The sequence below is a fragment of the Cebidichthys violaceus genome, unplaced genomic scaffold (genome assembly GCF_023349555.1).
Source record: "Cebidichthys violaceus isolate CVI_PGR_0920_01 unplaced genomic scaffold, fCebVio1.0.p SCAF_11, whole genome shotgun sequence".
In the NCBI taxonomy this organism is placed as follows: Eukaryota; Metazoa; Chordata; class Actinopteri; order Perciformes; family Stichaeidae; genus Cebidichthys; species Cebidichthys violaceus.
Genome location: NW_027176274.1, coordinates 13,723,757 through 13,737,521, shown reverse-complemented (window position 1 = coordinate 13,737,521; position 13,765 = coordinate 13,723,757). Strand labels below are relative to the sequence as shown.

The following is a 13,765-nucleotide window of genomic DNA, read 5'->3' as shown; positions in this document are numbered from 1 at the left end:
AGTCCTAGTATAGTATGTTATAAAAAAATAATAAAGAGTCATAGTATAGTATGTCACACCTCAGCAGTACTGTGGTTTATGTACTATATTTGAGAAATGTATCTTTTGGAAGACATTCAATTACTATTCAGTGTTTGGGAACAAACGACAGAAGGAAGTCCATCTGTCACGGCAACAATAACACAGGATAACATTATTTGATACTTTACTATTATACATTTGGGCGATTAAAAAGATGTATTTAACAATGGAGGTGAAAATATTTTGAGCTTGCAAAACTATCGTTTAAATGTTGGCTGCAGTACCCTAAAAATCCACACGATGGCAGTGTTAAGCTTCTTGCATTGTCACCTGACAACTGTCCACATTTTCAATATCCACATTACTGTTTGATTACCTGTTTGACCAGAACTGTTTCCAATGAACTCAGTTTAGAAACAAACACTTAAATACTTCATAAAAGAGTGTGTCAAGTCCGTTGTTTCTCCTTTGCAAATTTATTTTAGATGGGATCTGAATAAGAAAAAACTGCCACATGAGTCGTAACTTAACAATTGTTTCGTGTTATTAAAAGGGAAATGAATGGAAACCTCAACAAAGCAGCCAAACTGAAAGGGGAGGAGGCCAGGAGGGAGAGAGGCAGACCAGCTGACTGCTACAAGCTTAAAGGTTCTCCTTTTAACATTCAGAGCATCACGCGTCCACATGATGGGCTCCCACGCACACTTTACACTAATGGAAATAAGTGGCAATTATCTTGTCTTTTCCTTTACATTTATACATGCTGCATCTTCCCTCAATCCCAGGTAGCTTCTTTCTTCAGAGATAAGGTTTGAGTTGTTCTGTATTATTTACTTGTTATTAGCAAATCTCACTAAAGCACAGAAATGTATCCTGTCAGCGCTTTCTTGACACAAAAGGTTTCCAGAAGCAGGACTTCTGCACAGCCAAGCAGAAGCAGCGCTGCGCAGATGGACTGACTGAGTTTGTCTTCAAGAGAAAGTTCATCAGTCTCTCTTGTGTACATCCACACACAGGCAGCAGCAATGGTTGGTGTGGTCGGCAATGACATTTTATGAGCATTGGATTTGTTCCTCTTCAAGAAAGACTAAAAACATCCTTAAAACCCAGGAAGCCCGATGCTGACGACGCCACTGCGACCAACTCGGTCAGCTCACTAAAGACCTGATGGAGTTAGTACAGTACTACTCTAGTAGCTAACGTATCCTGACCGACAACTTACCTTCAGTTGAATAGACAGTCAGAAACAGGGGAAGAAATAATTCCCAAGTGTTTACTTTTTGGATTAAAGACACCTCTTTGATCTTTTAGGAAGCCATTTAGGTTGTTTTTAGGATGAAATAAAAAAAAATCTGATTGCGTAACAAATATTTGTCATTCCTTTATAAAATCTAAATTAATTAATAATGAATTAAATTTGAGGATTAAATGCACCTTTTACTCTTGTATGACTAACGTTTCGCAGATGAAAAAAAACAACTACACTGACCAGCTGTTTTAGGAATTTATTCATCTCTATTCCCCTAAATGAAACTATATATTTGGAAGCAATTTCAAACATTTATTTCTTCAGTAAGTTGCCTATAAGAAAAATAGAGAAAAACACCAACTCCATCACTGGAAAAGATCATCTGCACTTTGTGTGGAAGCTGACAGTCTGTGATGTTTGTAATGAAAGCACAGTAACGCTTCCTCTGACCCACAACAGAGAGACACGGCACGGATTCAAACGTTGCTCCCTCCCCTCTCTGTCGATGTACATCCACACAACAGTGAACCTGATAACGTTGCGCTTTGTCACTGAATATTGACACAATCTGTCTGGATAGACAATGTAAAAACCACCGGGTACAAACTTCTTTTCATCCGCTTTCAACCACACTTTCACTCCCCCTTCTGCTTTTTTCTCCTTTGAAGAAAAAAAAGGAAACAATCTAAGCAGCTCAAGGATAAAAGTGCTCACACTGAGCTCCTGACAACAGCGTCAATATATATATATATATATATATATATATATATATATATATATATATATATATATATATATCGTAGCAAAAGTAGTTAAGGAGCTTGAGGGCCAGTGTCTGTATAGATGTGTCCTTTCAATTTATATTACCTTGCTGGAAAACACAACATGTTAACAACACTTTAGGACATTTTTTACACATTGTGGCTAGAACATGTGATGTTATATATATATATATATATATGTACAAAGCAAATGAACATGACAGAAGTGAAAAGGGCTCCCTGAAGTACTTTGGAGAGAGGCAGGTGTAAAGAGGCAATATGTGAAAAACAAACATATCCGCCTTCCCTCTCTTCTTCTTATGCAGTCGTCATCCTGAGATCAGTCTGAGACAGAAGGACGAGGGACAGGACCACAAGCGTAATCTTCCATTGATCCGGTAAGATGAGACAGAAGATGATATTTGATGTTCTTCACACATGGATTTTCTTCTTTCTAGATACGTAGCCTGCACATATTTTTTTTTTTTTACAGAGCAGCTTTTCTCCTGAGATTATTATATTTCAGCATTACTTAGTATATAATGTTCTACATTTCTGATGATGTTCAGATGTTTGTCTCTTTATGCACCTGAATTCTCACACACACACACACACACACACACACACACACACACACACACACACACACACACACACACACCTCAGTATGAAGGACAAATTACTTTTTTCCAGGTCAAGCCTTTTGTGTTCTGTCTATTAGTTCCTGAAAGCATGCGTGCTCTCTACATGTCTGTGCTGCTCTATTTTCTTCTCCTGTCTCCGACAGGTATGTCAGCAGCTCATACACGCCATTACACATGAATGGATGTGACATTGTAATATGCATTCATTCTGAAATGATGGACAAGGTGTGAAATAATGTTCTCGCCTCTTTCTATCATTGCCCTCTTTGACAGGAGCAGAGGAGAGCGATGCCGGCGGCAGAAGAGGCGAGAGGGAGAGATGAAGCCTGCCCTACTGGGGCCTGTGGGCGTCAGACTTTTTCGGGTGGCTGGAGGAGCTGCGAGCCCGGGCAGCTCACGACGGGATGCAGCACCTGGCTCGTATACCTTCTGGGCTCACTTTCCCGTCGGCAGCGAGCTGGGCTACGATAGTCCAGAGTCTGACTCCCAACAGGGGGAGTGAGGCAGAAGAGAGACGGAGTAGAAGTCCTCTTTCACACTTGTTTAGATGTTTACTTGTAGACGTAATATAAGTGTCTTTTATTGATTGGTTGAAGAGGGATGCAGGGTCTCAAACAAAACATTAGGGTTCAATGGAAAGTCTAAGTTGAACATGTTTAGATTCCCACATCTTTAAGGCTTTCATTCTATTTTGATTTTGACTTTGGGATTTGTGTTTCGAGTGACGAGTGTTTGTGGGGACTTTGAGAGGCATCTGGGAAGCTGTGTGCAACACATTAAAATAAATCTGACTCGGATCAGAACACTCAGATTGTCAAGTCAAGTATGACGAGAAAGATAGAAGCTGAGACAAACAGACTGGTGTGAAAGAAGAAAAAGAGGAAATTGGAGGAAAGTTTAAGTTTTAGAGAAACAAATGTGTATCTCTGATCTGGGGCAACAAACAAACATATTGCAATGACAAATTATCTTAATTTCATGTTTTTGAGAGCCAACAGAAAAAAACTTTGCCTGAATCTGAGTCTCTTCTTTCCGTTGCCTTTTACTGAGCTTTGCAGCACACCAGCACTTCAAGAGCACTTCAAAATGAGTTGATGTCTGTTCTCTTCAGTGCCCAGTGTGAGTGTGTTTCTAAATTCTGCTCGAGTGTGAGAGCTGGAGAGAAAAAGGCTGTAAAGAGCCTCTAAAAAGAGGATGCAGCCACTTTTGTCAGAGCCTCATTGATTAAATGAGGATAGCAAAACTTTGAGAAACGTAATCATCCTCCGTCTGCATTCTTCAGCCTTCCACCTCTTTCTGTCTTTTGTCATGTGGCTCACTTCACCTACCTTCATTCAAGTACAATCGTCTGCCAGCTTCTGGGTTTCCTGCACTCCAGCTCAGCCTGTGAGAGACAGAGAGACCGTTTGTAGTTTTTGTAGTTCCAAACCAAACGCTTTCCCTCTGTGACACACACACACACACACACACACACACACACACACACACACACACACACACACACACACACACACACACACACAAACGTATTACAAGTTCAAGCCCCGTCGAGTGAGACTTTCTGAATGAAACCTCTATCAAGTAACAGTTTATCAATCAATGTCATAAAGGTTGTGATCCAGTTATTAAAGTGAGGCTATAACGTGTTGATCAACAGTCTTCCCTTTAAAAATGAAAAGTTGAATTTATAAGAAATAAAACACTCTCTTGCTCAATTTAATGCACTCAGCACTTTGCAACTACAGCGTTTCTTGGTGTGGTATGACCAGTAGCCCAGTTTGAATGGCGATGTGCACTTCGTCAGCTGAAATGTCGCACAGGAGGAAGTGGATAACAGTGGTATCTGCCTGGGCTAAAGGTTATTAAGTCATAACCCAAAAGGGAGGAGTAGCTGGAGCATTACATTGTAAAACAATTAGACTGAAATATTTTTAAAGTCACTCTGCATTCAGCTTCACCTAAAGCATCACTTTTTAAACTCGCTAAAGTAGTTACCTGATAAAAACAAACCAAAACCTGTTTAATATTCTTGGCTGGTAGACTCCCCCCCCCAACACACTCTTGCTGCCTTTATACATACAGTAGTCGGCTGAATGAATGCTATTTTAAACCAGAGCTAAGACATCCATAGATATTTCACTGTTGGCCACTGACTTAATGTTGAAATCAATTTTGCCACCGTCCAGATTACTCAGTTACTTCAGTGTGAAGTCAGAGAAGACTGCTGTAATAAATACCACAGAGACACCTGCAACATGCATACAAATCCAGAGTTTGTGAGACGGATAAATTGCAATCCTGAATCTTTTCCCAGAGCAAAAGTGCATGACAAACGACATTCAGGTAAATAGGAGCTCTGCTTTTTCTTCCTTCCCACTGCTGCTCATGCACTGCTGTACATATGGGAGATGGAAAAGTACCTTGGACACATTTATTTGAGAGCGGAAAATCTCCCAGCTGCAGCCTGTAGGCGAGGAGACAACATTCCACTCCCATAGACAAGTTTCAACTTGGAAAGTCTGGGTTGCCGCCCACTCTTCGCTCTGGATGTGCAGCAGTTTTACGAACAGTTGTTGCTTTCAATGTAAAGACTGAGCGGATACAAGATGGCATCCCAGCGGCTCTATTTGAGGGTAATGGGGCTGGCTGTATTGCTGACATTCATTGCTCTTAGAGGTGAGCTCAATCTTGCTCTTTTCTTCTGCTTTGCTTTTTTTAAAACAGATAAAAAGATCCTTGACTGCTGTTATTTAAGACAATGCTCGGTCTTAGAAAACATGAAAAGGAAAAAGCAGACACAGACAGTAAAGGGAAAATATGGACTCATTATAGCACGAAAGAACAAATTTAAAAGGCCATAAGCGTAGTTTTATCCAAATTACTTTTAATCAGTACAATTTACATTTCTGCTGCCCACTTTTCAAAGCATAACATACATTTGAATGTATTTCTATTCTTTAATGCCTTTAATTTATGGGAATTCCATCACAGTGTCGGCTTCTATTATTGTCTAAATTACACTGTTGTTATGTTTATTACTGAACTTTTTGTTCATGTGATAGGGACAGAGCATGCTAATGAACACTGGTAAAAAACACAAGATGTAAACAGGCCGGAGTTAGCAAGAATGCTAATTTCATCCATAAGTCCCCAGGCAGGAAAGATAAATAGAAACATTACAAATGACAATATAGAAATCGTCTACAGTAGCGGAGCAGAAGATATCCTACTCTACATCTCCCACGTCCGCCAGCGACAATGAATTGATTGGATGTACCTTGGTTCCTTCTCATTAAACGACGAACAATTACATTTTCATCTATAATGAAAATTTAGGACAAACTCATTTATGAATCTGGTTAATGGAAATGGGGAAACGTGAAGGATAAAACTACAGAGAATAATCAGAAAATGTGCAGCAGTGCCACCAGGATAATGAGAAAATAAGATGGAGAGTTTTGATGACCCATCTTTATACGAGCAGCCTTACACATCTTAACTGACAAAAACCTACAATTGACACCGAATGTGAACATTGTGACTGACGTTTACGACAGCTGATTTAATTGTGTTGCATTATTTATCAAGAGTCTAACTTACCGACATGAAGAATGGTGCTGCAGCTCATTAGCTCTGTTGAATCTCCTTTTACAGATGTATCCAGTAACAGCAGCTTGCTCAAGATCTTAAAGAAAAGAGATGGTAACATGTTTACAGTGTGATCATACTGCTGAGACAAAGATCAACTCCAGTACAAAAGATGTTTTGGAAAATGCCCTTTCATTCTTCTGCCTGGTTGTGCTTCCCTCCAGTGGCCGGAGCTGCTACTGCCCCCTCAAAGTCCTCTGTTGCCGTCTCCTCTTCTAAAGCCCAGGAGTTCCTGGCAAAGCTGAGCAGAACAAAGAGGAACCTTTGGGATCGCAGTAGACCAGACGTGCAGCAGTGGATCGCTCAGTTTATGTACATGGGATTTGATGAGCAGGTGGGTAGTGTCCGTTCCAGATTTCCTCTGAATTCCTGAAGCTTTTCTCACACGCACCAGTCAGAAACACAAACAACCATTATGTGATTCACTCTCATAAAGGCGGGGACTTTGTTGAGACAAAGCAGCAGAGGCAGAGATTTGAAGTAGTATGCGTAAAGCTCCAAATAGATCCTACACTTCCCATAATGCATGTTGTTTTGTTGGACCACGTACCCAGCATGTGATGTTTCTGAGGTCATTTGCAAGTGCAACAATGTAAATAAACTGAATATAGGCCCCAAAAAACATGTTTCTTAGTCAGTTTCTTGCTATAAGCAATGAGTAAAATAAATCAAATCTAAATATGTTCTGCTTAAGTTGAGGCACTTTATTTCATACGTCTTACTGTGCCGTTTCCTCTGTGCTCTTCTCCCTGGTGGGGGGGGCCTCAGATGGAAAAATGTGTCAAAGAATCAAGGAACATATATGAGGAGGAAAAATCATCAAGTCACTGAACTCACATTTGTGCCACACCGCTAGTATTCTAAATGTATTTGATTGTACTTCAGCATCTCTGTATTCAGTGACTAACCAACCATCAAAGTTAACGATATGTAATAATGTTAATGAGGGCTAAGTTTCCTATTATTGTCAGGAGGTGACGCTAATCTCCAGATTTTACATGAGTCTCTAAATCTAGACCTTTATACTGGTCCTTGCAAAATTAGAATGGTGTCACGATGATGTCATAACCCTTCCTTCTAGTATATACTGTATACTCCTCGGCACCTATTGGGATCTAGCAATATTTCAACCAAGATTTGTTGACACTTGTGGGGTTGTTTGCAGACGTTGCCGGAATTTTAAACTCTCAGGGCTCTTTAAACCTGGCTTAGACCACGCAAAAACAAACACAGATAAAGCGGACAATACATTTTGTAGCAATTTTGATCTTTATATTTCTTTACAAAAACGTGGAAAGCTGTTGTAAACTGTAATCTTGTCTTGATGTCTAAACTATGATCTTTTCAAAAGGCACATTCATCCCCACAATGTTGCCGTCTGAGTGACTGAATAAATACAAATGGCATTGGCAATACATGAATTCCCTCTTTCACATCCCCACTCAGAGACAGTTTTAGTTGTCTTTCAGGTCAGCAACTGTCATGTAGAACTCACCAGGGATAGCTCGGATTGGAGGAAACGGATAAAAAGATCAGAAAAAAAAAAAAAGGAGCAGAGTGCACAAAATTACCCCGTTACCGCCTCAGCTGACAGACTGCATTTTCTTTTCAGCCAGTGTAGCAGTGATTCTCACACAGCCCCATTCACGACACTTGTGTGCGCCACTTGCTGTGTAGCCCTTGAAAAGGCCAAAGCTGTGAAAGCAATGGCCTTTTCATGGTTTGTATTTTCTGCATATCTATTTGCCACAGCTGTGCCTTGTGAAGACACCTTATCGGCTGCCTTTGTCTTATTAGCGTCACATTTGTTGAGCCTGAGAAGTCTAACGAGTCACATCTGTGGCGTGTTTTCTTTGCTCCCCAGAGGCTGGAGACTGATCTGTCCTACTGGATGGACCAGGCTCGCTCCACTGACCAGGGGCGTCAGCACCACTATGATGAAAACGCCCCCATCGGCCCGCGGGACCCTAGTTCTTACAGACACGGCGCCAATGTCAACTACGACTACTACTGACTGTGATAGTCTGCTTAGCTGTCATTACCCACCGTACTGCACAGCTGCTCTGGAAGTATAACCAGTATAACCCAACGCTTTCTCTCCATCTCCAGCACCATCCCTGCATTAGTTATAGAGCAGAGGCGATGTTCAATGTGTGCTCTTTACATTTTTACAAGTAATGTTTTGAAAAATGAAATCTGATGTCTGACTCTTCTCTCATCATTAGATTATTTGCAAATAAAGATGTGGCTTCGTACTGCACAAGTCCTCTGCTTTTTCACTTCCACTAAACAACAATAGTAGAAATGTATCACACTCTCACACACACGCACAAATATTGCCTTCCCTAATTATATCATACGCAAATATATTGGAAATATTTTATTAAAATAGCATCTGAAATTGATAACGCACATCCTGACATGAGATTTCACAAATTAGAACACGATGAGATTCTGATAAACACGTAATGATGCTGTAAAAGTCTTTCTAGAGGGTTTGCCCGGTCCTGCTGCGTAAACAGCCAACAGCCACGCAACGTCCAGTGGAGGAACAAAGTCAGGCTGCTCTGTGTCTCTGGAGACAAAACATCCTGAAACTGATCAAAATAAACACAGAGCACTGATGCACAGTCTGAGCTGTTTTCAAGATTCTCACGTCTTCAATTTAAATAACAAAAGCACAAATTCACAACAAAAAAAAAGTAGGCTCCGTTTCAGATGTCTTGCCTCATATTTCCATCACCCAAGCTCCGGAATGGAAAGCCCTTTTCCCGCAGCGTAGCCAACGCAAGGCCACACAACACTTTTTAAAGAGGAAGCTTCTCAAATGAAAAAAAGACGCCACATCCAGGAGTGTATTTCAGAGAGTTGCTCAGCAAGGGTCCTCTGAGGAGTCTCATCATCCTTCTGTGTTTTGGGAGAGTCAGTGGTGGAAAACCTGACCTCAGTTGTGTCTGGGTCTTCCTTTCTTCATGCGGGCGGCTTTAGGTTTGGGGATGTACTGGTTGTTGGCCTGATGCTCGAGTTCCCTGCTGAAGTACTGGATAGTTTTGTTCAAGCCCTCCTCCAGGGGCACCTGTCCACACAAGACACAACACATACAATACATAAAGATACAAACAAACAAAGAAAAATGCTCAACAATGTGTTATACGCTATTTCTCATTTAGTAAGCCAATAATACTCTTTGTAAATTATGGAGTAATTGTCTATCTATTTTAAGACCTCATGTATCTGAGAGTTTGCCCCCCCAACTGTAAATTCATGCTAAAAAATCAATATACATTTCAGGGTATTAGAGTTTAATTCACAAATGATGGACTCAAAACCAATTACTTGTCATCTTCTGTAAAGAAATGCAATTTCAAAATATCAAATAGCCATCTATTATTCAGGTTTGTTACGCAGGGCACGTACAGACAACTATTCATGCTCACATTCACGGGGAATTTAGAGTTATCAATTAACCTAAGCTGCAGGTCTTTGGACTGTGTGAAGAACCCAGAGAGCCCAGAAAGAACCCGGAGAGAACCCGGAGAGAACCCAGGCTGTGAGGCGGCAGTGCTCGCCACTACACCACCGTGGAGGGACATCAAATATGTACAAAACTAAAAAAAACTTAAAGAAAATCTTCACTATTAGCATTAGATAAACACTGTTGAAAAAAAAAAAGAAAAAAAAGAAATGCTCATATTGAGATATGTTTAGTGGTTTTATAATTGTATGTAATGATAAGTATGGTTTTTAACTGTAGAATGTCCCACTCATAATTCCCTAACAATCAAAAATAAGGGATCTTTATCAAAGATGTTCATGTTATGGGTCATTTAAAAAAAAAATATATATTGATTTTTATAAACTTTAGTATTTGTAATGCCTCAGACTCAAAAAAATCGTGCATACACTCCACTTTATATACATCTAACTTATTATTAGGACTTTATTACAGTAAAATTAAATCTTTGAGTTTTTTTTTGTTTTTTTTAACTTTTTACTCGTGACGTTGAATACTAATATCAAGAGAATGTTGTAATAATGATTTCTGATATTAATCAACCTCTGTGATTTCAGTCATTGTAACTCTACCGTGCAACACCTATGAGCAGTCAGAGAATGAGGGACTGATCAGTTGTCGTTGCTGGTGGGTCAGATCTGCAGCATCGTTACACCCCGCGGGGCTATAAGCTGTGTTTCACTGTCTGCAGTTGCTTTGCAGGACATTGTGTGTGAAACGCGAGTCTGCCGTGTGACACACGTACCACCGGCTCCCAGCCGAGCATCATCTTGGCTTTTCGAATATCAGGTCTTCTTCTCTGTGGGTCATCCTGGGCCTCCGGAAGGAACTGGATCTGACTTCGGCTCACTGTGCGTGTAAGAAAGGGAGAGAGAGAGTGTAAGTGTGTGTGTGTGTGTGTGTGTGTGTGTGTGTGTGTGTGTGTGTGTGTGTGTGTGTGTGTGTGTGTGTGTGTGTGTGTGTGAGAGAGAGAGCAAGCACGTATGTTCAAGGACAGTTACACGTGTTACGACATGTTGTTATTCATCATATAACCTAAAACAAATATTGATTATGAGAGAGATGAGTCACGGCAGATTGATGCTTTTGTGCGTTGTTATGGCTTCATGTGGAGGTCATGTAACTCTGCTAGATGTAGTACTGGAGCTGCAACTTGTAAAAATGCAATTACTGGCTATGGAGACACCACATTACATCAGCACAGATACGAGCGCGTCGCTTGCTTATTCTCCTCCATGTTTCTGATTATACTAGCGATTACTCAGTGAAAAACAACAGACTGCAAATTGAAAAAATAAAAAAAGCCTCTTTCTTCTTCTCCTTTTTTTAATGCTGCTAGATTATATTTAGTCATTTAGCAAAGCCATTTCCAATGCAAACATTGGACACAGACATTGCTGTAAAAAAAAAAAGGTTTTAATGCACCACAAGCCGATTGCCATATAATAGGTAAGTAGCCAAGGCTTGAAAGGGAAAAGAGTGTTCAGAGACACACGGAGTGACAGCTATCCGGATCGATTGGACATCTTACCGACGAGACTTTTGATGAGACGAGCAAACTCCAATATGGTGTGCTCCTCTGGGTTCCCCTGCAAACACATCACATGAACTTTCATCACATCAGTGTCGACATGACAGAAACATAAAATGACTCATTTTTCAATTTCAATTTCAAACAGGGTATGATGAACTCACCAGATTGACTGGACTGCTGATGTTACTGTTCATCAGCAACACCAGGCCGTTCACCAGATCACTGGAGAGCAAATCAAACAGTCATTACAATGGATCCTCCTCTATTAAATGTCACTGGGTAGCGCTGCTATGTATGAAGGACCCTGCATGACCATGAAATTATTGTACATGTAAAGTCCTCGATTTCACACAATTCCTCAGCTGACTTGGAGCAACAATATTGCTTTTCCATTTAGCACATTATCATCGTGGAGCCAGCAGAGACATGGCAGCTCCAGCATGAGCTCTTTCTGGGATTTCTCAGTTTCTTCAGCACATCAAGCACAACAAAAGTCTTCCTTCAGTATTGCAAACTAAGAACCATGCAGTCTGTAGAGAAGTTTAAAGATGTTTTAGTATTACTATATCCAGTCATGACAGAGCATTAATAAAACCAGAATCAGTTGTATTTAAACAAACTACAACAAAATGAATAAATACTGATGATAAATATAACATGTAATTATAACCTAATGGAGAACATGCCTTTCTCCAATTTGTGGGACTACATGTTGACCACACAGATGTGCACACACAATTCATTAGCACAATTCTGTCAACATAGATTAGACTTCGACATTAGAAATTACACTCGAACAGAAATAATGAGGGGCGACCTCACCTACCGCTGGTGGGGGAACAGTGGATGCAGGGTTACTAAATATATCCCCCTCTAAACGCTGCACCACATCCACATCCTCCTTCAGTACAACACAAGAATACACCGTAACAAACTGAAGCCTCAAAAAAAGTGTGTGTGTGTGTGTGTGTGTGTGTGTGTGTGTGTGTGTGTGTGTGTGTGTGTGTGTGTGTGTGTGTGTGTGTGTGTGTGTGTGTGTGTATGTATGTATGTATGTATGTATGTATGTATGTATGTATATATATATATATATAAATACATTGGGCAAAGATCAGAAGGGGAGTAATGTTAAAATTGAAACAATGACCCCTGTCTGGCTTTATATTATCCTATTTCAGGATTTCATTTTGCGGATTCTTTCATATTGAAGCAGTTTGTTTGAGACAACAATATATCACTCACCTTACACTGCGTCTTGTCTTTCCACTACCACTATTGGGTTATATTGTACATAACGTAAACATGTGTACAGTATATACTATGTACATAAACGGTATATAGATACCGTGTTTTATACGAGTCTATTTATACTTACAATCAATCCTGTATTGTATAATGACAATAACGCTGAATCTTAAAACCTGAAACACACTGCATCCTTCACACCTTGTGTTTGGTAGCAAAAACAAACACAGAATCTCTACTTGGTAATTAAAGAAACTTACATTCAACTGTAACATTCAAAGTCTTTTTGTTATGTTTTCTTCTTACACATGAAGAAAGAAGAAGTGTTTGTATTTCACAACTAGCAATTACATGGAAGAATAAGAATGTCATTTCCTTTCAGCTCGACACTTCTCTCCTTGTCTTCATCTGGGACAGACATATACATTAAATCATAATCAAGGTTTCATATCACGCATAGCAAAAACAAAATCAATGTATCTGCATTAAGATCCTGCTCATTAATTTGAATCTCTCCCGAGTTTCCATCAATTCATTATGCATTTTCCTGGTTAAAAAAGCTTTCCACGCAACGTGTGAGTAATGAAGTCCCGTCAGCTTTCCTCAGAGTTTACTGGAGACCTTGGCATTTCCCTGTTTACTCAATGCAAAAGTCATACAGGGCGGCGACTTTATGCTTCAAAGAGATCGGAGCGTGTCTCTGATTTCTCTTCTTTAAACTGATCAAATGAATCACTTTCTCACCTGCACACAAAGCAACACTACCCCTGTAACCTGCCACACACTGCTTTCTGGTGGAGAGACACACACATAATGGTATTTAATAATAAGCTTCAAAGTCCAATTTGATTTTCTCTTCCACTAGTCCACGTAAACATCGGCATCCACACTCTGATATACTTTAAACACCAGAAGAAAATAATCATTCTGTATTTACTGTGGTCTGTCTCAGTGGAGAGAAAAATAACACTAAATATACCGTATAATTGGTATTGAACCTTCAATTGCAATCATTTATGAATTATATAATTTATATATTTTCATATTGTTTCCTAATTGGTGGGTAGAGAGTAAGGGATTCTCCAGAACAAATACTTCAGTACAAATTGAGGAGAAGTACGATGTATTTCAGAGAAAAAACTAAACCGG

The 13,765-nt window shown here is 39.9% G+C and overlaps 2 protein-coding genes across 2 annotated transcripts in view; one reads left to right on the top strand and one right to left on the bottom strand.

The window, feature by feature from the left end:
• The first annotated feature begins 5,213 nt into the window (after positions 1–5,213).
• On the top strand, positions 5,214–8,578 carry ecrg4a (ECRG4 augurin precursor a). Its single transcript, XM_068704986.1, has 4 exons — positions 5,214–5,351; positions 6,330–6,377; positions 6,488–6,657; positions 8,188–8,578. Exons 1-4 carry the CDS (start codon positions 5,282–5,284, stop codon positions 8,335–8,337), a joined length of 438 nt encoding a protein of 145 aa, XP_068561087.1. The 5' UTR covers positions 5,214–5,281; the 3' UTR covers positions 8,338–8,578.
• A 110-nt stretch (positions 8,579–8,688) lies between these two features.
• The window catches only part of uxs1 (UDP-glucuronate decarboxylase 1), a 23,080-nt gene continuing 18,003 nt past the window's right edge, over positions 8,689–13,765 (bottom strand). Inside the window, exons 12-15 of the mRNA XM_068704985.1 lie at positions 11,533–11,593; positions 11,369–11,426; positions 10,583–10,686; positions 8,689–9,399 (exon numbers count right to left, since the gene is read on the bottom strand). Of these exons, the coding sequence (XP_068561086.1) occupies positions 9,268–9,399; positions 10,583–10,686; positions 11,369–11,426; positions 11,533–11,593 (355 nt within the window). The 3' untranslated portion in view covers positions 8,689–9,267. The remainder of the gene's footprint in view (positions 9,400–10,582; positions 10,687–11,368; positions 11,427–11,532; positions 11,594–13,765) is intronic.